At 45.4% G+C, this 27,282-nt stretch overlaps 6 protein-coding genes across 12 annotated transcripts; 2 read left to right on the plus strand and 4 right to left on the minus strand.

Moving 5' to 3' along the window:
• LOC117397183 (glucose-6-phosphate exchanger SLC37A4-like) lies at nucleotides 1-7,725 on the plus strand. Of its 6 annotated transcripts, none has more exons than XM_033995837.3 (10): nucleotides 1-165; nucleotides 1,511-2,149; nucleotides 2,792-3,024; nucleotides 4,082-4,325; nucleotides 4,538-4,714; nucleotides 4,824-4,909; nucleotides 5,047-5,160; nucleotides 5,491-5,556; nucleotides 6,069-6,207; nucleotides 6,613-7,725. In XM_033995837.3, the coding sequence occupies exons 2-10, from the start codon at nucleotides 2,002-2,004 to the stop codon at nucleotides 6,777-6,779; spliced, it is 1,374 nt and encodes a 457-aa protein (XP_033851728.3). In that variant the 5' UTR covers nucleotides 1-165; nucleotides 1,511-2,001; the 3' UTR covers nucleotides 6,780-7,725. The 6 variants fall into 6 exon arrangements, with proteins under 6 accessions (XP_033851728.3, XP_058865426.1, XP_034768654.2 ...); XM_034912763.2 differs by having other exon boundaries at nucleotides 3-165; nucleotides 4,559-4,714; XM_034912761.2 differs by lacking the exon at nucleotides 1-165 and adding an exon at nucleotides 775-902.
• Nucleotides 7,726-8,555: 830 nt separating this feature from the next.
• Nucleotides 8,556-10,490, minus strand: LOC117966529 (trafficking protein particle complex subunit 4). The gene is made up of 5 exons (XM_034912766.2): nucleotides 10,265-10,490; nucleotides 9,895-10,069; nucleotides 9,673-9,776; nucleotides 9,178-9,304; nucleotides 8,556-8,999 (listed from the first exon to the last, which is right to left on the minus strand). The coding sequence occupies exons 1-5, from the start codon at nucleotides 10,437-10,439 to the stop codon at nucleotides 8,921-8,923; spliced, it is 660 nt and encodes a 219-aa protein (XP_034768657.1). The 5' UTR covers nucleotides 10,440-10,490; the 3' UTR covers nucleotides 8,556-8,920.
• Nucleotides 10,491-10,679: 189 nt separating this feature from the next.
• On the plus strand, nucleotides 10,680-13,615 carry LOC117397051 (small ribosomal subunit protein eS25). Its single transcript, XM_033995556.3, has 5 exons — nucleotides 10,680-10,807; nucleotides 11,645-11,740; nucleotides 12,326-12,509; nucleotides 12,958-13,053; nucleotides 13,554-13,615. Exons 1-4 carry the CDS (start codon nucleotides 10,805-10,807, stop codon nucleotides 13,047-13,049), a joined length of 375 nt encoding a protein of 124 aa, XP_033851447.1. The 5' UTR covers nucleotides 10,680-10,804; the 3' UTR covers nucleotides 13,050-13,053; nucleotides 13,554-13,615.
• Nucleotides 13,616-14,145: 530 nt separating this feature from the next.
• On the minus strand, nucleotides 14,146-18,421 carry LOC117397121 (centrosomal AT-AC splicing factor). The gene is made up of 11 exons (XM_034912673.2): nucleotides 18,179-18,421; nucleotides 17,542-17,708; nucleotides 17,182-17,280; nucleotides 16,979-17,045; nucleotides 16,717-16,779; nucleotides 16,122-16,186; nucleotides 15,733-15,859; nucleotides 15,604-15,634; nucleotides 15,310-15,408; nucleotides 14,800-14,932; nucleotides 14,146-14,616 (listed from the first exon to the last, which is right to left on the minus strand). Exons 1-11 carry the CDS (start codon nucleotides 18,293-18,295, stop codon nucleotides 14,517-14,519), a joined length of 1,068 nt encoding a protein of 355 aa, XP_034768564.2. The 5' UTR covers nucleotides 18,296-18,421; the 3' UTR covers nucleotides 14,146-14,516.
• Nucleotides 18,422-19,153: 732 nt separating this feature from the next.
• On the minus strand, nucleotides 19,154-22,987 carry LOC117966520 (forkhead box protein N5-like). Its single transcript, XM_059009684.1, has 6 exons — nucleotides 22,838-22,987; nucleotides 22,020-22,130; nucleotides 21,545-21,762; nucleotides 20,849-21,117; nucleotides 20,120-20,352; nucleotides 19,154-19,832 (listed from the first exon to the last, which is right to left on the minus strand). Exons 1-6 carry the CDS (start codon nucleotides 22,956-22,958, stop codon nucleotides 19,804-19,806), a joined length of 981 nt encoding a protein of 326 aa, XP_058865667.1. The 5' UTR covers nucleotides 22,959-22,987; the 3' UTR covers nucleotides 19,154-19,803.
• Nucleotides 22,988-23,730: 743 nt separating this feature from the next.
• LOC117397153 (uroplakin-2-like) lies at nucleotides 23,731-27,282 on the minus strand. 2 transcript variants are annotated; one of them, XM_033995732.3, is made up of 5 exons: nucleotides 27,089-27,282; nucleotides 26,058-26,198; nucleotides 25,265-25,409; nucleotides 24,601-24,665; nucleotides 23,731-24,207 (listed from the first exon to the last, which is right to left on the minus strand). In XM_033995732.3, exons 1-5 carry the CDS (start codon nucleotides 27,144-27,146, stop codon nucleotides 24,068-24,070), a joined length of 549 nt encoding a protein of 182 aa, XP_033851623.3. In that variant the 5' UTR covers nucleotides 27,147-27,282; the 3' UTR covers nucleotides 23,731-24,067. The 2 variants fall into 2 exon arrangements, with proteins under 2 accessions (XP_033851623.3, XP_033851624.3); XM_033995733.3 differs by having other exon boundaries at nucleotides 25,265-25,406; nucleotides 27,089-27,278.

The raw sequence follows: 27,282 nt of genomic DNA on the forward strand, positions 1-27,282 counted from the left end.
GCTTACGGCTATACTGATGCGCTCCACATTCGGGTTACATTGCAGCTCCGAGAAAGAACACGAAAATGATTTGCAGCGTGCTAATCCAATAGCGAAGCCGGACCAAGCTGCCGTGGGAGGGAGTTCCTGTCCTGTTTCGTCTGGTCGGAGGATGCAGACAGAAAGGTAAAAATGTAGCTATTTAACTGAGCTCGCTTGTTAATTTATTAACGTATTGTGTACGTGTACCATGTTCCACTTCAGAACGACGTAAAAGACAACATGGGCTTTAAAAAGCATACTGTTTCCAGTGCAGGCGTGCTTTGAGAGTTAATACTGCAGTGGGCATGAATGTAAATAGTTACTGTTACATTTTAGAGTGCATAGGGAAACAAATATGAACATTTGCAATGAATAAAATGTTTATTAGAGCACCCATATATCTACAGCCTGCAAAGGTCGTTGCCTGTAGCTGTTTCGCTCTTTCCACGGGTCGCTGTCGTGAAGCCGATTGTGCAGAATGCATTCCCCTGTCTCAATTCAGAATAAACTGTGGTTTATAAAGTTACTAATCTTTGAAAGCTGCATGCAGTATATACTGTTTATAAACGGCGTGATCTTGGAATGCGATTTGAATGTAATAATAATATAAGCGCTAGTTTAATAGCCGCTAATGACTGTATAAGCTGCTCTTGAATCGCTGGCAGCGACAGCTGAGCGTTTGGTTCCCTGCCTGCACGCATCCCCCCCAGGTTAAAGATCACATCTAAAAGGGCACCTGCCTCCTATTACGAGGAGCTGACCAATCAGCTCGCTAAGCGGGGACACGGTGTTCCCGTTCCAGTTCCCGGGGGGTCAACTGAGTCGCTCGGGTGGTTTACGGTCCTGTTGCCTGCAGAGTGTACAAGCGAGAACACCCTTCTGTAAGTGAAATTGCACTTGGCTCTGTAGTTGATCGTGCAAGAACTCTGCCTGGACTCTGTGTGTGTGTGAGTTGTGTTCATGCCTGCATGTCGACTATAACGGACTTTAGAACACATGCATGAAGCTGCGTGTGTCCTGCGTGGCAATCAAAACCAACGCAGTATGCGATAGGCACGGTATTATAGATAATAGATGGACCCGAGTCACAATATAAACGCTTGTCGTTGGGCTTGTTACCTGTGAACGGCTCAGACTGCAATGGGAGTGTCCCGTTTCAATCAAGTAGAACTAGGATATTGTCAGGGATATGAAGACAAACAGAGATATGAAACAAAAACGGGTGTAGGCGAGAATGTGATTTGGCTGGTTGATATGAGAGTGCTCACATCCTGCAGAGGGTTTTATTTGGTGTGGCTGCAATGAGGGAATCAGTCACTGTGGCAGGCCTGGTGCCATTCCTGCAAAATGTATGGAATGTTGCACACAGTAAATGCAGTTTGACCTCGGGCTTATGCAATAGCAAAACCGTGTAATAAAACCGTCCTGTCCTGTGAAGTCTGCTCATGGTTCCAGGTTCATGTTGCTCTCATTTCTTGTTGTTCTGCAGCATTGGACTCCTACAGTCAATCATTAACTGAACAGAGAAGAAAAACACTCAGTAACTCAGCAAACAGCAGCGAGGGACAGACGAGAGAGGAGGGGAAAACTGACTGAGAAAAACACAGCCTGCAAAACAAGCACAGAGAAGAAGAAAAAACAAATGAATGATTACATTATGGAGAGATAAGCCCCCGCCCCTGACGAGATCTCTCTGTATTCACTGTCCACTCTCCTGAACCACCACCTGCTATCAGAGGCCACTGATATGGAAGGCTTGACAGGGCGGCTCCCTGTTAGCTCTGCGATTCACCATTAACCCTGTTATCGACTGCAGCATTGTTCCCCTTTCTTGCTTAAATTCACCCGGAGGGGACTGAAGCCGTCACAGAGTTCACTTCGTTTGCTCTCCTCGCTCCTGCTGGCTGTGTTGCTGCGCCGCATATAAAGTTGTCCTTTTTTCGCTCCGTTCTTCAAGTGGTGGTTTTGTTAATCGAGACCATGGGGGCGACGGGGTATGGATATTACCGGACCACTATATTCACGGCCATGTTCGTGGGTTACACGCTGTACTACTTCAACAGGAAAACCTTCTCCTTCGTCATGCCCTCCGTCATGGAGGAGATTGAGCTGGACAAGGATGACCTGGGTAAGAGCGGGCGCGGCCACACTCTCCTTTAGGGATTAGTACAATCTAGAAACGTGATATTCATTTTGCAGACAGGTTATATGATTGCCAAGAGTCGATTTATGGTTAGGAACAATTGTAGCAGTCTTGCAAGATTTGTAAAATGAATAGTTGGTTAGAAAAAAGCAGTCCAGTTCATCCCCAGAGTTTGCATGGCAGTGTTGTTATATAATAGTAATAGAGGACAGGGTCAGCCCTGGTATTTTGTAATATTCAGCCGGTCACGCGTATAATAAATCTGTGCAGGTCGTCCAATGGAAGCCCATGCACATGTCTGTGTATGTGTTTCGGAAGCTTGAGGGCTCTTTTTCCTGTTGACAGTTAACGATGTACTTATTGCAAAGTGATCGATTGCAGTAGATTGCAAAAAGTCTAAAATCTGTCCCAGCAAGTGTGTGTGCATAATGTTTCAGCTGCCCTACCGTGCCTTTGCTAAAGCATTGGCTGCTGCGTCTCTGAAAAGCCATTCCTGATCGCTGCAGACGCCGTACCGTTTCAATATCCTTTACACTCCTGTAAATGAATCAGAATCGTAGCGGCCAGGACGGGTGCTTTTTTCGTACAATACAGAGTGGCCCTTTTCTTTCCCCTGTGTGTGTCCAGGTCTGATCACCAGCAGCCAGTCTGCTGCCTACGCTATCAGCAAGTTCATCAGCGGGGTGCTGTCGGACCAGATCAGCGCGCGCTGGCTCTTCTCCATCGGCCTCTTTCTGGTGGGCACCATCAACGTGGTCTTCTCCTGGACCTCCACCGTGAGCGTCTTCGCAGTGCTTTGGTTCATCAACGGGCTGGGTCAGGGGCTGGGCTGGCCCCCATGTGGGAAGGTGCTGAGGAAGGTGAGAGGGGAATGGTGGATGAAAAGGGGGGAGGGGTGTGGGTTTCAGAGTGGAAGAGTGGAGTGGGGGATGGAGGAGTAAAGAGAGGATTAAAACGGACAGCAAGGGGAGAGGAAGGATGGAAAGAGTAAGTTGTGAGTGTTTTTGTGTTTGTCTTTGAACTGTCTGTGAGTTCACATGAACAGCATTAGCCTGTTGTGCTGGCACACCGTGTTCTCAACATGAGCACCCCTGTCCTGAAAGCTGGGTAAAAGACTAGACTGTGATACTGTGACTCTGCATGCCAATGTTACTTCACCCCGGGACCTTTCCTGGGCTAGGTGCTACTGGAGCCCCCGGTATTAACAGCTCCACACTGTGGGGCAGAGGGGAAGGGGCTTGGGTTACAGAGCTGGATATTTATAGTGGAGCCCTGCCCAGCTCCTGCATGTTAAAGGGATGAGTGGAGGGCTCCATTGGCTGTCACCAACATCCGAATCTGGTTCATTATTTTCCTTGTTACGTTGTGTCAGTCAGTACACTCGTATCGTGCGCATCAGATCCACACCACTGCCCTGTCCGAGAAGCATTCTTCTCCTCTTTGTGTAATCAACCCGTCGTTGTACGAACAAAAACGAAGAAAAACACAAGCATAGCCTCTGGATCCGCCATTCTCAGCTCAAATGCAGCTCCTCTTAATACTGCATCCTCTCCACGCAGCTCGGCACGCTCGTTGCGTGTGATGTCAGTTGCACAGTTCGGGCTCGGGTCCTGTGAGTAATGTTCTGTGGTGTCCTGTGGGTATGATGTGTCCCATGGTCCTGTGCTTGCAGTGGGTATGATGTGTCCCATGGTCCTGTGCTTGCAGTGGGTATGATGTGTCCCATGGTCCTGTGCTTGCAGTGGGTATGATGTGTCCCATGGTCCTGTGCTTGCAGTGGGTATGATGTGTCCCATGGTCCTGTGCTTGCAGTGGGTATGATGTGTCCCATGGTCCTGTGCTTGCAGTGGGTATGATGTGTCCCATGGTCCTGTGCTTGCAGTGGGTATGATGTGTCCCATGGTCCTGTGCTTGCAGTGGTTCGAGCCGTCTCAGTTCGGGACCTGGTGGGCCGTGCTCTCCTGCAGTATGAACCTGGCAGGGGGGCTGGGCCCACTCGTCGCCACGGTGATGGCGCTCAGCTACAGCTGGAGGACCACGCTGTCCATCTCGGGGCTGATCTGCGTCGCCACGTCCTTCCTCTGCCTCCTCTTCATCAAGAACGAGCCGGCCGACGTAGGGCTGCCCAGCATCGAACCTGGGGCCAAGAAGGGCAAAGGAGGTGAGTTACAGCACATCTGTACGGCCGTCCATCTCCCAGTCTTAAATATTTACCAAGGCTGATCTCTTTTCAGCCCCTGTTGAAAATATCCTGTCAAATCGATTTTAAAAACTAAAAGTGAAAGTTGTGTCCCTACAAATAAAAGGAATAGTGCGGAGGCATGTTTACACAGGTGGCAAGGAATTCCGTTTTCCTTTTGAAATGTTGTGCAGCTTTATTTTCCCCTCTGCCAGGCTCGAGGGACGAGAGCACCCTGAAGGAGTTCCTGCTGTCCCCCTACCTCTGGGTTCTCTCGGTCGGGTACCTGGTTGTGTTTGGAGTGAAGACCGCCTGCACGGACTGGGGGCAGCTGTTCCTCATCCAGGAGAAGGCCCAGTCCATACTCATGGGTAACCCGCTTTGCTGAACACGACTCCCACTGCAGAGCGGTTTGAGCCGAACGGATACTCTGTTTATTTCCTGTCTAACTCCCCTCTCCCCCCTCCCTGTGGGTTTCAGGAAGCTCCTATATGAGTGCTCTGGAGGTGGGGGGTCTGGTTGGCAGTATCGCCGCGGGGCTCCTCTCTGACAGGGCCGTTGCTCGGGTAAGTGGGGGCACTAAGAGTTGGGTGGGAGTGGGGGGGGTCCTGGACTTGAATTATTATTTTTTTTTAATCTTTGGTCAAGTGGACGATGTGAACTGCTGTGTATTCATTATCCTGTCCTCCCTCCTCCCTTCCAGCAAGGCCTGCGTAGCCATGGCAACCCTCGGCACGCCCTCCTGCTCTCCATGATGGCCGGGATGACTGTGTCCATGTACCTCTTCCGGGTCACCATCACCCCCGACTCCTCCAAAGTAACAGACGCTCCTTGTTTTTCTCTTTAATAATCTGACAGTGGGGCTGGTTAGAGCACAGCAAGCTCCATTAGGGCTTTCCAGCTCACCTTTTGAACCCACTGTAGGCACTGAAGCATTACCCTGCAGTCTGTAGTCCACGATTCTAGAGGATCAGATCTATATGATGTAAAGATTCATATTGCATCTCATGTGCAGAGTGACTGTTCCTAAAACACAGAAATAATGTACAAAGTACGAAAACTTTTTTTTCTAGGTGTCCGTATTAATGATCTGAATATTCTTTACCTCCTGTTGTCTCTCTCTCCCTCCCTTTCTGGGACCCTGCAGGAGTCTTCACTCTGGACAGTGGCTCTTCACCCTCTCTCTATCCTCACTGGTTTATCGGAGCAAGAGGTTTCTGTCTTTCTCTTCTCTCTCCCTGCCTTTCCTCTGCTTCGCTCCATCTGTAGTTTAATCTGCTGGTATAACAGGCGGGGCTGGGTGAGAGCTGACCAGCAATCCAGAGTCTAGATTAAAGTACAGAATAGCCCAACCTGGAGAGAACCTCCAGCATTACTGATCCTAACCCTAACCCAGGCAAACCAGTTAGACAACATTGTAACAAGTATGTTATGGTCCATTTTAAATAGGGATATGGGTCAGACCCATTTAGAGCGGATATGCCATTACCTCCTCCCACCAGCAGGAGGCGGTCACTCAAGCTGGCGCTGCCTGTTACACTGCTTCTTCAGCTTGTTTTCCACTTACCTAACCCTTCCATGTAGTGGTTTCACTAGACAGTCTTCTCATCGATCTGTAGTGCATGTGAGCTGAGTTAAAGCCATCAGACCAGTGCAGTGGATGCAGTGTGTTCATGTTTTATGTTGCCTCTTTTGCGTTGGATCATTGTGTGTTTTTTCCTCCAGATTTTGATTCTCTCATTGGGGGCTCTGTTCGGTTTCTCCTCCTATGGACCAATCGCATTGTTCGGGGTGATAGCCAATGAGAGCGCTCCTTCTAACTTCTGTGGGACGTCCCACGCCATCGTTGCACTGATGGCCAATGGTGAGTCGGAATGCATTTTACTTGGGTTCAACCCTAATTTTAAAAAGCATAGTGCTCCCTTTATTTCTCTGTCTTGTACAATTTACTGTTAACATGACCCAACTGTGAATTCAAGAGAGCACTGTCCTTTCATTGGGTAGAAGTCAGGCCTTGAGGTTCAAATTGAGAACCCCTAAGAGGGATATAAGACACTCCCATGGCATAACAGACCCAGTCCTCATTTTACTGTGAGTTTAATAAGGCACACTGTGGCTAATCAAGCTCATAGTAAAACCTGGAATGGGTCACAATGCTATGCAATAGGAGTCTTATTTCCAGCCCTGCCTAATTACATTAATAAGAGACTAGATTGCAGTATAGAGGTGGTGGTGGTTAATCACGCAGTCATTGTGTCTCCCTGCACAGTGGGCGGTTTCTTGGCTGGACTTCCCTTCAGCACCATTGCCAAGCACTACAGCTGGAGCACTGCATTCTGGGTAGCGGAGGTGACCTGCGCCATCACCACGCTGGTCTTCTTCCTGCTCCGCAACATGCGTACCAAGATGGGCCGCGTGTCCAAGAGGTCTGACTGAGCCGCGAGTTCACAGCACGACCCCGCCACGGCCCAGAGGAGCGGCCTGCTGACACGTCACGTAGCATAACAACACACGGGCAGGCCCTTTCCTCATTGGTCAGTCCGATTACCCGTCCGCCAATCCGGTTCCAGAGAACACACCTGGAATCTGAGCTCAGCAATTTTTTTTTAGGAATTAACTAAATCATTTTGATAGTAACAAAAGGATTCGCATTACCCAGCCCCCTACCAGATCATTATTTCTGTGCTTTAGGAATAGATAATACTCACCCTTTAAAACAACATTGTGTCCTGAATCAGATGTTTAAATCACACAGAATCAGGCAGTCACACTGCACATTGTATTACACCTGCTACCACCTTATCAGTATCACAATAGAAGGCAACTCAAATACAGTGCAGTCTGTGAGCAAGCTGGGTTATTAATCTCCCTGTGCTGTTTCTATTCAGTAACGCCTCCCTCAGTGTCTCCCAATCTGCAAACACAAGGTTGTATTTTTTAGTAAGCTTATAATATTACTGGGTAACAACTGGAACGAATCCCAAAAGTGAAAAATGGGTTTTCATCTCATTTGTGTGAAGTACTGCCACGGGTCTTGAATCCTTTGTTTTTTAAATAGATATTTTAATACAATAGGTTATGTGTCAGGGAAATTAGCCATTTTATTTATTTTTTTTGCCTGGTTTGTTAATAATCAGATTTTATCCCCTAGAACCCACATTGCTTCCTTGTAAAAGACTAATGCATTTCTTCTTAGAAAGTATTATTTCAATAAAATACCATTTCTGATAATAATGATTATTACTCGAGATAGATATTTTATTAAACGGCAATCATCTATTTTTGATTCCAGTACGGACATGACAGTGAATTGGTGTTACGTTACAAAGCTGTATTTATGTCATTAATAAAATATCACAACACTAATAGAGTATTAAAACACTACATGCCTTTGTGTCTGATTATTTTTCTCTTAATCCTTGTCTGTAATTTCCAAATTACCCCTGGGGAAAGGGGGAGGTTCAATAAACAGTGTGTTATTTATTACATAGAAAAACCAGACCTGAACGTTGATGAATAAATTCTAGCACAGTATCTTCCTGCTTTCAGATTGGCAGACCGTTTTGACAGACCCTGAGTAATGTAACTTTAGTGGATTTTGTATACCTTTCATGTTACCTGCCATTTCACTGCTGATGCGATGCAATGGCAATATCACGGCACTGTTTTACCAGTATGCCAGTTTCCTTACTTTCATTCCACCTTTTTCACATTGCTAAGTTCACCTGCTCCCCCCCAGGCACTGAGACACAGCATCCTACACAGGCAGGGCCGTGCTCATGCAAGCAGCATGGCTCCTAATGGAGGGAGACATGGATATTACGATTGAGCCGCTGGGAGTGCTTTATACAACTGACTCACTAAAATCCAGACAGCTTCTCTTACTGCTATGAAGTTTGGGGACAGCTTTCAGATGCACCAATAATGAACAGAGAAAGTGTAAATTTGCTGTGCACTGGGGAAAATTTAAACCAAGCCAGAAAAACAATTTCACAAGCGAGAATGTTTATTCTTCTTACAGTATTTACAACAGAAAACGAAAACCACACACTTCCAAACTTGCAGCCCTGAACATGCTGTCCTTAAATTAGTATCATATCACATTTCTATATATATGAAATATGTACAGTGCGGTCCCTCGAGACACAAGAGAAGTGGCCACAAGCTACTGTGGGATGTAACTTAAAACCCCAATCATAAGGTATACAGTGGTACGAGAAAGCAGTTTATTTTTAACACTACTGTAATAAAATGCGCTGGAGATGTGTTTCCATGGCCAAGACCCTGATGTGGAAGCTGCTGAAAGCAATGCTGCTCCAAGCATGACCATTCCTCACAGTGCATTGTTCAGATCCCAGTGTGGAGAATGGATAGTAAAGCAAGTATAGGGAGAGCGCACTTTATAACAGGAGCAGGCATCACACCAGTAGTTCAGGTAGGCTAGTGACTGTACTCCACTGATGACAACACTAGTCAAAACGCTTGCCTATTGGACTTTTCTTGGAATGCCTTCGGATTTCTGAGTGTCTGAAGTTTCGGATGAAGCTGTTCTTTTAAATCCCAGTCTTGTTTCCAGATCAGGACCCTGGTCCAAAAGTTCCGGCTTTCTCCACAACTTCCAGCGCCAATTTCAAATTCTGATCGAACAATTCACACCTGGAAAATACAGAACGAATGAAATTCACATCTTTACAAAAAGACTTGTTGACTCTGTTAATGTTTACTGATCCACAGCCTCCATTCTGTGCATTTATTTCCACCTCTAAACCTGCGTGTCTCCCATCCCTGGAGGTGTGGGACCGACGTGCTTTTGTAGTTCTAAGCGCTACTGTACCTGATGGGCATCTCCAGCGAGTAGAAGGGGTTCTTCAGAGCGAAATCAGAATAGATCTCGTAAATCTTCCTGAGAAGAGAGTCGATCCCAGTCTGACGAGGATCTGCTAGAATAATAAACTTGATACCTGGCAGAACACAGAAATCAAGTTACCGGATTGGAATTCCTTACACTTCAGCACTTTACTGTACCTCTGATTCTGTCTCATACAAACAACTTGGTCACTGACTCCTGAACCCTATTAACACAACAGCGCCAAATTCTCAACATGAAAGGAGGTTTAGCATTGAAATAACTATGAATTGTGCTCTATTACTTCAGCAGTCTTTGGGCAATGCTGATATTTGTTTAAAAGAGAGTGAAGCTACAGCAACGTTATAACAAATGAGAAGATAATCTTGCTGTTTGCACGATCCTTTATGTTACTAACTCCAGACAGGACTGCAGCCCAGGCTGGCGTTCCTCCACATGTTAACACCACAGCCAGCTTCTCACCCGTGAGTGTCTGGTAGCAGTGCAGTTTGAAGGTGTCCGTCTCCAGCATTTCAATACCAGAGCTCCCCACTTCAGGAGACAGTTGGGATCCGATTGCAAACAGCCTGAAAACACAGAGGAGGTGGTTTCAAAACTAGGAGGTTCACTGCCAAGCAATCAATCGTGTTCAACTGCATGAATTCAGTGGTGCCACTCAGTTTCCGATCTGTAGATTTTACTCACGAGTGGAACATCGAAGCCAGCATCAGCTTCTCGTTGGAGGAGAGGCGTGGGCGGCCGAAGCGGATGGACACCGGGTAGTTGACGGGGTCTTTCAGGTACTCGATCACGTCTTTCCCGTCCGCGGTGCACCTCCCGTTCAGATCCACGCCGTTAATAGAGAGCACGGCATGCCCCACTGTGGGAGAAACGAAACCAGGTCGGGACACCGGCGTTAGTGAGGCAACCCAGCGCTAGTATTGCACTGACAGATCACAGAGTGCGGACAGTGTAACATCATCTGACATCCCTTTTTTAACGCCTGCTTCCTCCTCAAACGCTTTTCAGTAGCCCCTCTAATCCTGCCCATGGCATCATATATTTCTCCGCTTACCCCGGATACCGTCTCGCTGGCCGAAGGAGACGAGGATCCGCTCGTCGTGCGCTTTGAGCACGATGTCCAGCGGGAAGCTGAAGGTTTTCTCGGCCTCTGCCCGCGGAGTGTAGCTGTCGTACTGGTAGATCAGGCCGCCAGCTTTATTGACCACATACACACTGAAAATCGCCATGTTTACTGCGGCTGCACCCAGCTGCTTCACCGCCGCGCGGCGCAGCTTGGGAAATGTAGGACCGGGATTCGTAGTCGAAGTGATCTAGGGACTACAATTCCCAGAATCCCAAGTAGCGCTAAAGCACCGACATTTTATAAATCGTATCTTTTTTATGTAATGTAATGAACTGTGGTACATTAAAATAAACGACTAGAGACATTTATGTTGTCCTGAACCAAGGCCAAAAAAAAAATGATTACATCTTTGAAACTACAGTTCCCAGAAGACCCTTCGGCAACCTTAAACCCCCGTATGCACGGGGTTTCCCAGCGGCTCGCGCAAGGATTCAGCCTTTCTGTCCGACATCTTGAAGCAGCAGCATCATGGTGAGGCATTGTGGAGAGTCGAGACGGCAAAATATTACTTTAAATTGTTGGGAAACGGCGGGTTTTGACGCCGTGATGCGGGCATGGGGTGTCGGCTATCCGCTTCAAAGCAGCGGGTCGAATCTGTGTGTTTTCATCTTGTAAAAACGTTTAAAAAATGAAGTCTGAACTAACACTCCGGGAGACGAGTAGTGCCCAGTGCAACGTGCGGCGTGGCCTAGTAGCAATGTGTACATTCATGACATGAAAATCTTAATCAAACCGCTAGAAGATGTAACAAATTAAAACTGTGATTTATTAAACAGAAAGTCCATGTTTGGCTAGCACGGTTGCAGTTGAGAAGACTTGTTTGAAAATGGGCAAATAAGACTAGGCGTAGTAGTACTGTCACATTACTTTGTTTGCTGTGGTAAAAAACGAAAAAAATGTTCTCAGTCTGCATATGAAAAACAGGCTCATGTTTTATTAGGTATGTTCTAAATTCCACTACACTCATTTATTTAAAAATAAAATAAATACAGGTTAGAAATGTGATGTGTAGACCACAGACACAGTGATCAGTGTGTGTGGGTTTGAGTGTGTTTTTGCGTCTTCCTTTGGCCACCCGGATAAACTAAATGTAAAATACACGGATTGGTTCTGGTGTTTAGTTTGTTCGGCGTGTGAATTTGTATTTAATAATGATTCTTACATGTAGTTGATATGCCATAATTCCGTTTCGTCTTCAATCGCAAGTGGTTAACATGCTAGGATTACAGGACCAGTCATGTTTGGCAATGTGAGTGAATCCGTGTATATAACAAACTGAACGCTGTTCTTTGCTCTTCCCCTATTCAGCCGCCCAAGGACGATAAGAAGAAGAAAGATGCGGGCAAGTCCGGTAAGAAGGACAAGGACCCAGTCAACAAGTCCGGGGGCAAGGCCAAGAAGAAGGTACGTTCAGCGGCCGGGGGATGTTGAAATGCACAGCTTGTGATTCAGTAAACGTTGCTTAGTTTCTTGCAAACTATACAGGGGTAATGTATATTTGTGTATGACATTGATGGCATTTTTAGTGTCAACTGTTGCATATGGACGTTCTTAGAGGAATGCACCGTATTTAATGTGCAATACTGAAGCCTAAGGGTATAATGCCCTCTTAATTACATTGACTTAAACCCTTCAGGACTTGGATGTCTTGGTGTTGCTCAAAATGCAATAAATTAAATCCCACTGTGGACTGTGCAAAACCTGTTTTAGTGCATGCATTGCAATAAACAAGGTGCTGCACCTAAGATGGTAAACCAGCATCCTCGCTTTGAGCAGCAATGCACACCAGGCGTAGCATGAACAACCTCCATGCACTTTTAATGCTGGCTTGCTTGACAATGAGTTTAGTTGCATCTGAGCTGGTGGCCTCTAAGATGTGCCTTATTGTTTAACTGTGGTTTAAGACTTTGAAATTGCATGCATCTTGCACAACATTGCATAGTCCCAGGGATTAATGGACTCTTTCTCCTGTCTCTGTTGCCTGAGTAGAAGTGGTCCAAGGGGAAAGTGAGGGACAAGCTCAACAACTTGGTCCTCTTCGACAAGGCCACCTATGAAAAGCTGTACAAGGAGGTGCCCAACTACAAACTCATCACCCCCGCTGTGGTGTCTGAGAGGCTGAAGATCAGGGGATCCCTGGCCAGAGCCTCCCTCCAGGAACTGCTCAACAAAGGTGTGGTCTGCTTGCAGCCGTACTGTTATACAGGTTAACACAGCGTGTGTAGGATGTCTTATAAGAGAAGCTGTCTTCTGCAATGAGACGCGTTACAAATGTATTATAAAAACCAAGATGTACAGGAATTTTGACCAGTTCTTAACAGACATTGGTTGACTTACCCATAAGTGATTCATAATTACAGTGCATCCATTTAAAGAGAAACGGAATAACCAGGTTGAAGAAAAGAGATTTCTGTTCATGCTGCTTTTCAAAGTGACAAGGTTTTATACAGGAGTGTCCCCCTAAATCTTTTACTTGGGGCTCCTGTGCAAACCACAAATGCTGAATAAAGCCATGGCGAGCTTGAGTCAAGCAAGTTTGGCAGAAGATTGGTGCTATTGCTAATTAAGACCTGTAAATTGTAAACTGCTTGCTTTGTCTCTCTCTCCCACACCCCCCTCAGGTATGATCAAGCTGGTTTCTAAACACAGAGCTCAGGTTATCTACACAAGAAACACCAAGGGACCCGATGCACCAGAAGAGAAGGAGGCATAGACAGGTAAGCATCTCCACTTTTCATACTGTCCTGTGCTGTAGGTTTAATCCAGCACCCCAGACACACAGCTAGTCTCAAACACTGGGCTCCCGGGCTCAACATAGGCCTTACCAAGTGAATATATAAATACAGCATGCACTGGGACTCCTGTTAGGAGCTGTTGTGACTTCAGCAGTTTGTGTATAAACACTCATAGTTAAAATGCACTTTGTTGGTATGTTATAAGAGCTTTAACATTCCAAATAAAAGCCTGCATTTAAGGATGCTTTTGTGATTGACCTTTGCATAGTTTTGACAATTGGTGAGGTCATGGTTTCACAGCCTTCCCATGTTACACAGTTGGAGTGATTAGTCTGCAGTAGAGATATACTGGTGAATAAAGCGGTTTTGCTGTTGCTCAAAGCAGTATGTTAGTTGTTACACCCTACAGTCTGTTTGCTTTGCCTCTTTCGAAGGTATGCAAACTTGAAGAGTTTTAACGTTTTGTATTTTTCCTCTTTCAGGGTCAATGGGATGCCAGTGAATGTTGGGGATTGTACAAAATGAAATAAAAAGTTAAAATGTCTATCTGTGCCCGTCTGATTTTGAGAAACGTCGCACACACTTAAACATTCAGCAATGTACACACCACTGGTGTAAGCATGGAGGGTGAGGTAGAAGGTCATAGTTCAACTCTGGGGTAAATGCTACTTTTTCTCTTGAATAAGGACAGCCTCCCCTCTGCTAAATGCAAGACCTAAACTGCACATGCTACACCCCTTTGATGTACAAGTGCTAGAATTGTCCAGTAGTTCCTGAGGTAAGGTAGTCCAAGAGTGGTACTACTGGTCTTTGGAACCTGCTGCTTGTTTAAATGTTCATGGCTAGTAGTTTGTGGACCTGGTATGTATTGGCATATGTCAATGCCAGTATTGGTACTGTGACTGGGTTTAATTCATATGGGTGTACTCTACACATGCTATGGGAAGGAAGCAGAGTGCTCCACTTGCTGTGTCCCAAGGCATGGGGTATTTGGTAAAGTGACCCAGATTTTTAAAGTGATGGGCACTGGATAGGGGGCAGAGTATGTTAAGTGGATACAGTGAGACTACAGGTAAAGGCTTTTATTTACTTTTAAAACTGCCCAGATCTTTAATATGTAATACATTAAAACAAACACTTTTTCAATGTTTTATTTTCAATGTGTTTGGTTTTTACATTTACTCCTCCTCCTGCAATACCATGTGTCCAATTTAGCAGTGGAAACTGGAGAGAATATGTACACTATATACAACACCCTGAACTGACTTATTTTCAGGATGGATGCATGCATGGGTGATGCATCTAGGTTATAAACATACAAGGATTTCCAAATTAAAAACATTTCACCTTATACTTCTCAACTGGAGTCTCCTAACTCCCAGTAAAACAAACAATGGGAGCATGCCCTGCTGGACAGTAAGAGAAGTCTGGAACATACACACATTTCAAGAGTCTGCCGGTTTGTGCTTCTTGCTTCCTTTCCATGGTTCATGTTTCTTTCGCTTGTGATTAGTTCCTTGTCCCTCCTCGGCTCTGAACTGGTGCCTGCGAGTGAAAGAAAACTGGTCAGAATAATCTCGAATTCATCCTATTAACACAACAACTTGTATTTAGAATTGTATTGCAGTGATGGTGTAATTCCCTGACAGCAGGGCTGGTTATCCAGGCACTCTGATAACCCTGCTTGTTTGTAAGCTGCTTCACAAAGCCCTCCAGTGTGTTCCTTACCTGGACTGCCACCTCCTGCCGCTGTTCCACACCCTTCCAAACGAAGGCAGCCAACCAGCGTCCGTCTGAGAGGCGTGGTCGAAATTCGCCCCCACCCGACTGGCTGGGAGTTTCCGCAGCTTCTCCTGCTCCTCTGGAAATGGAACAGGGAGTCGCAGTGAAATCAATGACATGTCGTGGCAATTCGGTTAGTGGCTCTGTAGATCAGAGATGGTCTACTCTGGTCCTGAAGGGGCCATTCCACACCAGGTTTCACATGTTAAATGAAATAATAAATTGCTCCTGGACCTGGTTGGATGCTTAACATGGTTGGAACAACTACCTGATTATCAAGAGTTAGGCAACTCCAGTCCTGGAGAGAGAGGTACCACTCCAGACTTACCAAGCATAATTAAACTAGGACGTGCTTGCTGAGCCGATCTGAGGTTAAATAGGTCCAGTTTAATAATTGAACACAATGAGAGGAACAAGGTCCTGGAGTGGGAGAGAGTGGATATAGAAGGCACTGACTGTGTTTCAGGAACTCCTCGTGGGACGGTCCAGCCTGGGGCTCCTGGGTCCCAGAGCCGCCCTCCTCAGGGTCCTGCTTCAGCCAGGGTGGGGTGGCTCCTGTAAAAGAAGGAGGGAGAGCCGAGGTGGGACCAGAAAGGACTCTGCCGGTTTCAATACATGCTGCAAGAACAGCATGCCATGCACGCCAGCACTGCACAGACCTGTTTAACTGCCAACCCGCTGCTCTCAACCTGGTTTCATTACAAAACCATGCACATACATTCACTGCAGAAGTACAGTTAACATCTTTACCTGTGTGAACGTTTCCACCACTTGATGAATCCTGCAAAAAAAAAAAAAAAAATACAATTATTGACTTTAATACTGTACATTAAATAAATGTAAAACTAGTGATAAGTTAAAGCAGGCGAGGCAAATTACCTGATAACCAATGAAAGTTAAGTCCAGGCCTCCACCTGCCCAATCAGAATCCTCAAATTCGTCTGCTCCACTTGGCCCGGCCCGCTTCCCTGCTCCCCCTCTCCTGTAGTTGTCCCGGTTACCTGAACTGCAGTGAGCAGGGTTAGACACTCGCCATGCAACGTGTGCGTGTGTGCTAACAGAGACAAACTGAGGAAGTTGTGTTCTGCTTTTATCTTACAAAGGTGCAAACATTCAGTATTTATTCAGTCTGTTGTATGGGTTTATTTTAAACTCTTGGAGCGCTGTGGGTTTCTGGGTGGTTAATATAAAGCTGAAATGTTAGAAACACGTTTAGGAAGTTGAACTGAACCCACCCCCCTTAGAGCAGGTATCAGACAGGGCCTCACCTCTCGATGTGTCCCGGGGGGCCGCACTGCGGGGGTCCTTGGGGGCTCTCCGACTCACTCTCAGGCTGGGTTCGATTCAGGAAAAGTAAACGTTTGCTTTTCTTTTCACCATTTCATCCATTTTATACAGAAACACTCCCTGATCATGTAATGTATCATCCTTAACTATTAAACACTCGATACCGAATCTGAATTCAAATTAAAGGTTACATTTAGAAACACTAACAGGAACCTGATAAATTCAGTGACAAACGTTTCGACCTGAAGCCTTTCTCAATGTCTTCAATGAAGTCGAAATGCTTGTCATTGAATTTATTAAGTTTCTAAATGTATTTAGTTATGTAAACGAGACAATTAAAATACAAATATTAATATTAACTTAAGACCGAAAACACCTCCTCAGGAAACACGCTTAAGTGAAAATGTATTATAGTTGAAAGTAAACTACGCACAATAGCAGTGAGAACAGCCAATTGGTCCAACTAGGAGAAAGACACGGTCACATTAAAAATAAAACAAATAAGAATCATAATAATAAATAATATCGTTATAGGTGGTCATGGATACTGTTCTGGTGCATCCTGGGAAAACAAACCTCTAAGGTGGATTGCATCACTTCCTGTCTCCTTTGCTCCACTTCTCTGATATAAGACGCTTGCTGTGAAAAAGACAAGAGTTTAGTAACTTGAAAAATAAAAAGGTGGTCGCTCTGAAGCAAGAGAAAGAGGTTCCTCTGCATTTCAGTGTCTTGGTTGCTCTGTTTCAACCGACTGTGTCACTAGGTTAATCGGACTGACAGCCTATTACTTAGCATTGTGTTTTTATAGCACTGTGTTCAATGCCAGCCCTTTCAATACCTGTTTAATGAATTCATCCTCCTTCTCTTCATAGGATTCCAGGGCTTTCGCTACTTCAGTCTTAAACCTTTAAAAAGCAAGTTCAGAAGCCAGTTAAACGCGGGACCAAAGAGCATCACTTCTCTTTGTGAGGCTCAGATATATCCCTTTTGCTAAGCGTGACATGCTATCGAAGCGCACAGAGGAAGAATGAGTTTATTCACCTGTCCATCTCTTCCTCTGAAAAGAGGAATTTCTCCTTCAGTTTGGAGTCTGCCTTGTTTTCCCACCAGAATCTGTCGGTCTGCTTTCTGTGTTCGGGGCTGTGAAATAAAATGACAGTGGCTGAGTTCTGTCCCACAGACCAGGGTGGGGTCAAGTCCGGTTCCCTTTTAAAATCAATTCCTTCCAAGAAACTGGAATTTTTTTTTTACAGACATAACTGTCAACTGCTTTCAGTTCCTGTGGTTGGGTTACTGTGCATAGCAGGAGCTGTCTACTGCCAAAACAGCAAGCGGAGCCCAAAGACCCCCCCGCTCGTGGTGCGCTGTGGTTTAGGGGTTAATAAACTGCCGCACCCTTACCTGGCCATGTGCTCCAGCAGCCCCCCGCACAGCACGGTCAGGTTGCCGTTGGTTATGTGTTTCTGCACCTCGGCCCCGCAGCAGTAGCACCACAAGTTCAGTTCGTGCTCAGTGACGTCGTACTTCTCCACCGCTGGGGCTTTCAACATCCTGCGAGCTTCCTTCACCTGGGGAGGGGGGAGGAAATGTCATTCACTGCAAAGGAGCCCCTTTGGAGAAGATCACGTTAACACACACGCTTGTAAGGGCGTCTGGGTTAATGGCAGTTAAGTCTCTCTCACACGCACACGCACACGCACACGTACACGTACACGTACACGTACACGTACACTGCACTCAATTCAATTCTCTGGTGTTATCTTCCGACAAACAGCAAAGCGTACAGCAGGGTCAATCTGTTAAGCATCCCCACGGTTGCTCACGACGGTGCACATAAACTTTCGATCTCTCTGCATGCTGCAGTTTTCCTTTGATGGAAATAGTAACAGAAAGGGATTGTAACACACATACAAGCCGTTGTACGTTTCCAGTAGTATTAATCACATCACAGTGTAACCCGGCACACATGTCTAATTTTGCTAACATGAAATAAAAGTGCAATGTAACTGAAGCGGTGTCACCCTGGACTTGATCTTACCTTGTCTAAGAATTTAGTCAGGACGATTTTCAACTTGTCCTGGTGCTTCTTCCCAAAAATGTGACTTTTCCCAGCAAAGAAAGTCTGTTTACAAACGCTGCAGTAAAACGCACCCATATCTCTAGCAATATAAAACAGTACAGCTTCCGGCTGTGACTTTATATAATTACAAAGGCACGTTACATTATTTGTAAGCAAACAGTTCCCCCGTCCATGTTTGGTAACCTCGAGCTGGAGCTATTAGAGTGGCGCCGGTTTCATGACTAGCGCCCTCTAGCCGGTGGGAGGAATCCCATACACTAAACTCCGATCTTGTTTTTAATATATAATGTTAATATCGATAAAACCGTGCTGCAGTAGACTTGTCAATAGTATTGCGTGCAATGGTTCATTAATATACAGTGTTTGGAATCACGTACCGTCATTCATGCAATTGTGAATTTCTGTGTTCTGAAAATAAAGAGCCGAGAGGTTAATATAAGGGGCGTGGTCAATAGAAGCAGGTTGGAGCACAGTGTTACTGCACATGACGATGCATAGGATTCAGTGTATTTATTCTTCAGCGTGGTCTGTTAGAAGAGTGGAACCAGATCCCTTTAAACAAGGTGAATAAAATCAAATAAACTACCTGTCTATCCAAATAGGCTGTTGCAGGAGTTCAACTGTGTGTGACGATAATACATCTTCTGAAATACCAACAGTGAGTACTACTGCAAATGAAGCTTGCGCTATCCCCATCGGACTGGAATACACTACCCACAGAACTCCGATCCACAGAGTCACTTTCTCAGGGACTGTGTGCTCATTTGAACCAGCCTTGTGATTGCATGCGAAGTGAATACAGTAACACATGGATTTTGACACCCTGTGCTCGCTGCATGCTTGTATGTAACTCGCTCCTGGTCCGCGCCTTTGTACACGAGCTGGTAGTAGCTCATAGGTCTTCCAGTGAACACAATTTTAAATAAACAAACAGAAATTGATAAATATGTTTATTTCTTTTTCAGAACAAGAGGAACATCTTTGTCAGAATTGAATTTCTAGAGGTAGGAGCTGTATTTATAAAGCAGCAGAAAAGAAAACAGGTTTACTGGTTAATACACAGCAATTGGGGGAAAAGTTGCAACCAAATTTTCAATCAATGTAATGTAATTTCCTAGTATATATACACACAAAATACTCATTGTTTACATTATTTACACAAGTCTAGTTTTCTATTGAAAAAATGAAAAGAGACTATAATAGGCTCTTTCAGTAAGGTACAGACTGCGTTCAGTATTCCTTACAAATCTGTACCGATAAACACACACAAGGACTGTAAAGTGAATTATAAATCAAACACTTCTGCAGAAACCCGAGGAAATTAAACGTAGTGCCTCAAGAACTGCATGGTCCGTTGTCTTCCAGCATTCATTAAAACATAAAAAGCAGACGAGTCCACTTGGTGATTTCATCACCAAACCTTGTTCTTCAAAGTGTGGGCTCTGTGTGAAGAAGCTTAGGGACCATGGAGGCACAATTCATTGTGAACTGGGAACAGCTGCAGCCTGCTCAGTGGTAGTAACATCTTTGTCCACAAGAGGGCGTCAGGCCGGAATCGACCACTCGCTGTTAATGGAGGGGGATTACATCTCTAACAAGCCAGTGATCAAATCTGCAAGAAAAATTGGTAGATGTATAAAAACTTAGTTTTGTATGTGTTGGCATATGTTTGCATACTGTACAAGCTTTCCATGGGTCAGACATCGCAGGCGTAATCGTGAAAGTCGCTCGCCTCTCCAATTCTTTCAGCTGTGAAATGTCTTAACCGAGATCATTTTCACAAGTGCATGTAGGGTTGAGTCTAGTTGTGTGTCAGATAACGTGTAGGGCACGCCCTCTCCTCGGATCGGAACCGGACCCTGACTTATGGGACGCCCTGTCAGTACCCTGCGCTCTCACCTGGCTCCATCATGCTCATGCGCAGCACCTTGAAGGAGTCGCCGGAGAGCCCCTGGATCTCTCTGCGCAGTCGACGCCGCCCGTCCACGGTGAGCCTCCACAGGCAGGACTTGCGCTTGCCCTGGCTGCACACCAGCTGCGGCGTCTTCTCAAAGCTGTTGCTGAAGCACAGGTTGTGGCGGATCGTGTTCTTCCAGCCGTCGGGAGCCGTGCGGAAGAAGGGAAAGCGCTCTCTGTTGAAAAATTGGGTAAAACAACAAAACTAAATAAATACATGGAGAAAACAGAATGCATTCGGTCCTCTCCAATTACTCTCAATAGCGTAGGTTGCATGTATTAGTTAGAATTTAAAAAAATAAAATAAAAAGCATGTAAATATATTTGGCGTACAGGTTTCGTTAGGGTGTCTTCCTGCTTGCATAGATCAGGTGTCATGCGAACCCCCTTGATCAGCTTACAAATGTAGACCTTTTAGTAAAAACGCTGGAGGGTGCGGTTCCATTTCAGAACGCTAGAGGATGCGGGTTTCCCCCTTTCAGAACACAGTGGGTGCAGTTCCCTTGCAGAACGCTAGAGGGTGCAGTTTCCCCTTTCAGAACAGTGGGTGCGGTTCCCTTGCAGAACGCTAGAGGATGCGGTTTCCCCTTTCAGAACACAGTGGGTGCAGTTCCCTTGCAGAACGCTAGAGGGTGCCGTTTCCCCTCCAGCGATCCCTCAGGCTTGCTGTACCGTGTGAAGTTGTAGATCTGCTGCACGTTGAGGCTGCCGCTCCAGCTGCTGTTGAGGGCCATGGCGATGAGGATGCAGTAGTTGATAGGCGGCCGCGGCCAGCACCCCTTCTTCAGGTTGTTGCTCTCCTGCAGGACCGTCTGCAGCCTCTTGCTCAGGGACTTGATTTTCACTGCCTTCTCTTTCAGGGGCTTCTTCCTCAGCTTGGGAGAGCTTTTGGGTTTCCGCGGAACAGGGATATCGAGGGACGAAGTGTCATCATCTGTGAACTGAATTCAAGACATTTAAAAGTTCAAGGTTATGTGCGACATCCTGCATTGATTCGCTCTACCGCAGTGGATGCAAATAGCAAGCCCAAATTCTAATTGGAAGCCGACATGCACCTCAACCAATCAAGACGCAGTGCAGCACAGTGGCAACCAATTAGAAGACACACAAGCTGAACGGCAACCACCATGCTTCCTAAAGCCAATCATTAGCAGGGGTGGGAATAAGGCTCCCATTGCAGAGCAGTTTGATCCGTTCCTAGTTTTACTACGAGTTTAATAAAAACACACCTGAGCTACCTATACACACTGTGGCTAATCAAGCACATAGTAAAACCTGGACTGGGTGAAACTGCTATGCAATAGGAGTCTTCTTCCCAGCCCTGATTAGTGCTGTTGTCAGGAGGTGTACTCAAGAAGCAATGCACACCATGTACTCGCTGGATGAAGACGTGTAGAGCAGGGACTCGTCCAGGCTCAGATCCTCTCTAGTTGACTGGGAGGAAGGGGCAGGGGGCAGGGGCGAGTGTTTCGGTTCCATCAGAGGGGGACCAGGCTGGGGCTTGGGCTGCTCCACCTGTGGGTACTTGATGGGGCAGGCCAGCCTGGGGTTCACCATCAACCAGAGACTGGGCTGGAAGTTAGATTCTGTGTGTTGGGGGGGACAGAAATAAGACCTCTAAAAGATCTGCCCTGGAGACTGGAACAAGAAAATCGGGTTTGTGGAGGGGCGATAGTCTCGACAGGACAACACCATATTCCATTAAAAAAATTCGTGGTTGCTTCCTTATTCCCTGTGCTGTAGGTCAGACCCTCTAATGGAGTGCGATCACATCACGAGACCGGCATCACTGCCTGAATTGATTCCCACAATGCCATTCTGTTAATGCGCTCGGTCCACTCACCTTCCTTCTCAGTGTAGAGCGGGGCTTGCGTTTCCTCCATCCCCGACGAGCTGCGCCTGGAGAAGCGTGCATAGTGCCATCGAACCAGGTACTGGTCATTCAGCTTCTCATCTGAACCACACAGAGCGGAGAGAGGATCTCACGTCAGAACAGGGACTAGCTGCGCTGATCGTGCCGTGGAAGCGCCAATACAGCACCGGGGATAGGTTTAAACACTGGTCACGTTTATAGCGGGACAGACGCACATCAACGCATTATTCAAATCAGATCGCTATATTTATCTTAGTAGTACTTCCTTCTTGAGATATTTAAAGAAAGTGAATGGAGCCTATAGTTAAACACTGTAGTTAATATGCTTATATTGGTTAGAATCAGGGAGGACTGTGGTCGATTCCAGAACGAGTTTCTTAATTCCAAGACTAAAATCAGCTATCACATTTATATTTAATTAACTTAAACTGTAACACCAAAATGACTGCCCAATTGTGAAATGAAACCCTTGTGTTAGTGTCAAAATTAAAAGGTAAAAATTGTTATCAGCAGAATTCAACTGAAGGGCTATGCAGAAAACGGAACAGACCCAGGCGTTACTGTAACCTTTAAAAATGTTACACACACTAAACCTTACAGTTTCACTGACTCTAAACGCTCACATTTATAAAAGCACAGGGTCTAATTGCGAGAGGAGCTCGTGTTTCACATCCCCTCCAATGGAAGCTGTTGTCCCGCACTAACTCCGGAGAATCGCACACCTGTGTGTAGCAGCCCCGCCTCTACCAGAGCGTATGCGTTCTGCGGATTGAAATCCGGTACTTCACCTTGAAAGAACTGGTCAGTAGTTGCGGCCAGCTTCATCTCCTCGTTCATGTCCCAGTCGCTGAGGCATGTCTTCAGGTGTAGATCGCACAGCCACGTCTTGTTTTGAAGCTGAAGATACATTTCAAAGGCAAGTGTTTTGGACTTTCGGGTGTACCTGCTTTTTATTAAGTCTTTATGGCGTGTCTCTCAGTCGCCTTGACTCAATCCATTTGTGAATTGTAGTTTAACGACTCGAATGTAATCATCACCAATTCGCACATTGAGCATCTCCAGCCAATTTAATCACGTGTAAAGTGTTAGCGCATTCCGTCCCATCGAGATGAGGCAGGCAGACGGTGTACGGTTTGGGGGTAGCAGTTATCAGTTGTTTTAAGTTTTAGATTTTTTTTTTAAAGAACAATTATTGCTTTAGCTGTCCGGACACAAAAAAGTAGAGACAATGCGACGTGGCTTTTATTTTATTAGACAAACAATAAAACGAACACCACACTATTTCAATTCGATTGGCAGACATTGACAGTGAGGTTTATGAATAAATGGAGCATGTTGGTTTTTATAACATAAAACTTTACGGTATCCAAAAAAATACTAATAATAATACTAAACTATGAACTTTAAGATCATGCATTATATTTACAACTATAATTAAGCAACCAGATATAACCTAAATCAGGGGTCTCCAATCCTGGTCCAGGAGGGTCGGTGTCCCTCCTGATTTTTGTTCCAACTATACCCTAAATTACTTAATCGGACCAATTAAGTGCTTATTAGAAGCATAATTGGTCCAATTAATTAATTTAAGGTACAGTTGGAACAAAAACTAGGAGGGACAGCGGCCCTCCAGGACCAGGATTGGAGACCCCTGATCTAAATGAACACACGAGACAAATAGTGACACTTTATACGTTTTTATTAAAATAACAATTCAGAACAAAACAAAGAGCACAGGGTAACAGACATGCACACTACAGCTGTAGTCAGGCTAGGACAGGGGCTGCCATCATGCTACAAGCTAGTGATATATTACAGTTCAGCCCATCAAAAACACTTCTGAGGGGCAGTTACACACACTGGCCTGAATGCACTGCCTTGCAGGAATGCAGGCAAGTTCAAATGGCCCCACAACGGGAAAGAAAAAGATCTAAAACACGAGGGATGCTGTCATGCACACGGGAGTTAAGAAAGCGTGTTTTTAAAGCTCTGGTAGCTGGTCTTGTGGCCGTTCATGTCTACTTGCGTCGGCCCAAAACGGCAGCCACAATCAGCCCGACAATGAGCACGCACATGGCGATGGACAGCAGGACGGTGATGACGATCATACCCCCGGACCGGGCTGCCAGACCACCGTTGATCGAGTTGTAGTCTTGCACTGTTAGGGGAGGAGACAAGGACACAATGAACAGGCACCCAGTTGCCAACTAGTTTCAACACATCCATCCGAGCTTCAGACACACAGGGAGAGAGATGGGTGCATTGTTTTTCCTCTCGCTGCTCACTGCCACTACCAGCTTCATTAGCCACAGAGAACAGGTAACAAGCTCAGGTGTGCCTCATTAAACTCATAGTAAACGCAGGAATGAATCAAACTGCTATGCAATGGGAGTCTTATTTCCATCCCTGTATGAGGCTATATCCATCCCCATATAAAGAAAGGAGAGGTCTTTTGTGTCCGTCCCCATATGAGGCAGCCGTGCATGAAAGGGTTAAAGCAGACACATGGTGTCGCTGTGCGTACAGCATTTGAACCGCGCTCAAGGCTTACCTTGTCTGGTACCGGCCACCACAACGTTGCTCCTGTCTTGTGTCGCTGGGATTACATATTGCAAGCTGAAGAAAGTAAAATACAATTAAATAAATAATTAAACACCTCTTCCAAGGTGACAGGGAGTCCACATTAAGGTTATCTTTACTGTTTAATTGCCCTTATTTAACTGTTATAAAAATATACTCTGGGGCATTGCAGGATCCCGTGCACAGCTCAGGAGAACTGAAGGTTCAGTGAGCGTCCTCGGATCCCACGAGCGAGCCAGCTTCCTCTTCTACACCCAGGAACTAGAGAGCGGATGTCAGCGAACTACCGGCCTCTGGAGGACAAAGGCCAGCCCTACAGGCGTCTGCTCTGAGCTCACTAGGCGTCTGGCCAGTAGGGTGCGCTCAAGCGCGATGAGGAGAAACAGTCCCTGCCAGTTTGGCCTTCCTAATCCGCAGGAGCGCCACAGCCAATGTGAAGCTCCCTCCGGAATACCCAGTGAAGACCGCTGACCTGGCACAGCCAGGACGCTCCCCTGACTGTATGACACCCTGCACACCAGACGGCTGTGCCTTTACCAGGAGAACCCCACACATCCTGGTATATAAACACTGCAGCTAACCTCAATATTTCTGACAGTGGAGATGTCTGGATAACACCTGTCCCAGTAACTTACTTATAGGTGTGTCCTGGTGTCAGTCCAGTGAGCTGGTAGCCCAGGTCTCTGGTCACTGTGAACTGTGGGTTGCTGTCGGATGCTTGAATCACAGCTCTCTTGAACTGGCACCCTGGCACCACGAACGCGTTTGTGAGAGTTGCTGCTTGAGAAATGCAAACAGTTACATAGACATATCTCCAAAGGGCCCTGATACACAGTGGAGTAACCCTAAATACTGCTTTTCTTAAACAACAATTATTATACAAATTCCCGTTGCATTTGTATGCTGAACTTCTAGTAACACATATAACAGGTCATGCATTTCTCTAATTTCTACAAGTATTTCCGCAAACTGTCTGTGTCTTGTCAGGATGCGTTACTTTAGGTGTGAGCGGATTCGTTTGTGTTTGTGTCCGCAGTCCTAGTTGATGCACTATCGCTGTCGTCACTTAAAGAAGTCGTTTGTAATAGAATAACTGTTCAACTTATGTGCTTTTCAGCTTACTCTTTCAATGCTACGTTGTGTATTTTTGGTACAGTATTAAAAACATATGTGGTACGTTGCGTGTTTATCTCAAGAGCTGCTGATCGATGGCAGCCGCTGCGCAAAATCAGCAGAGCACGTGTAGTGACTGGAAAAATACAGCTCTGCACATGCGCACAACGAGTAGGGGGCACTGAATTTTAATACCACACCTGTGACCCACAGTGGACTGTTCAGCTATTCATCATCACCCTTCAGCGGCCCCTAGTGGTCAAACCGGGCGTTTCCAAGATAACACGAACATTAAAAAAAAAGTGTCTGACTTACAGCTCGTTCCGTTAGTGTCAGCCCACTCCAAGTTGACCTGCTGGCCTGCGAATTTGCAGGGGGGCAGAGTGAGGATCACAGAGTTTGATAGTATACCGGTGATCATCTTGTCTCCAGAAAGCAATGTGACCCAGAAGTCCGCTGGAGAAAACAAAAGTACAGGTGTTGTTAGGGGCAGTGCTCTATTAACCGCACACACATCCTTATCATTTACGTAAGGCAACAGATTACATTTTCTTGCTTTTTAAAAACACGATTTTAACTTTCTCTGACCTTAAATGATGTTTGCAATTAACTGCAATTACTTAAAGTGGCAATATTGTATGTGTTATTAAAAAAAAGGGGGGTTGTAATGAATACTACAAAATAAAATAATATATTGGATTAAGGTTCTATTCTGCTGTTAAAAAAGCAAGGAACTGTCTTAAATAAAATGTCGATGTTTTAATGTGTGTGTGTGTGTATATATTCTTCCAACTACTCAGTAGTGTAATGTTTCAATGTCGCCACCAGAGTGCGCCCTCAAATTGTTGTCATTAAAATAGAAATCTCCAGACAACGTTTTATCTGGAGATTTCAATTTTAATGACTTTTTTTTTTTTGACAAAACCATTTTTTTACACCTAATTGCAAGAATATAATTTAAAAAAAATTCACCGCAAACCTACATCCAGTATTTTGTTATAATTACCCAGGATAAAGAATCGGTTATATGCGGTACATCAAACTCATAATTGGGCCCCGAATTGGTGACGACAAATGGAACTTTTAACACGAGTTAAAAGGTCTTATTTTTTAAGAATGACATCCAGTATATATTTTCTACTAAATAATAATCCTAAAAAACACATTGGATACTAACATTTCAAATAAATACATAAATACAAATGTATACAATTATTCATTAACCCTTTCGTTTTTTCTCTAAACTCAATTACTAAATGTGTTGCTTATTATTATTATTATTATTATTATTATTATTATTATTATTATTATTATTATTCATAAACTTTTCCTTTCTAATTCCATACTTGCTTTTGCCAAGGTGCAGAGCACCAGAAGGGCAGTTGTGACGAGGACACTCCTCATTTTCGTCCGGTTATAGCTCTCGATTTCCGCTGTCAGATCACGGTGAAAAAGGCAGAAGTTTGGGTTCGGGTTATGCGCTCCTCAGTATCGACTAAACTCCCACAGCCCAGAATACCAGATTATCCTGCCCGAGTCA

The sequence above is a fragment of the Acipenser ruthenus genome, chromosome 39 (assembly GCF_902713425.1).
Source record: "Acipenser ruthenus chromosome 39, fAciRut3.2 maternal haplotype, whole genome shotgun sequence".
In the NCBI taxonomy this organism is placed as follows: Eukaryota; Metazoa; Chordata; class Actinopteri; order Acipenseriformes; family Acipenseridae; genus Acipenser; species Acipenser ruthenus.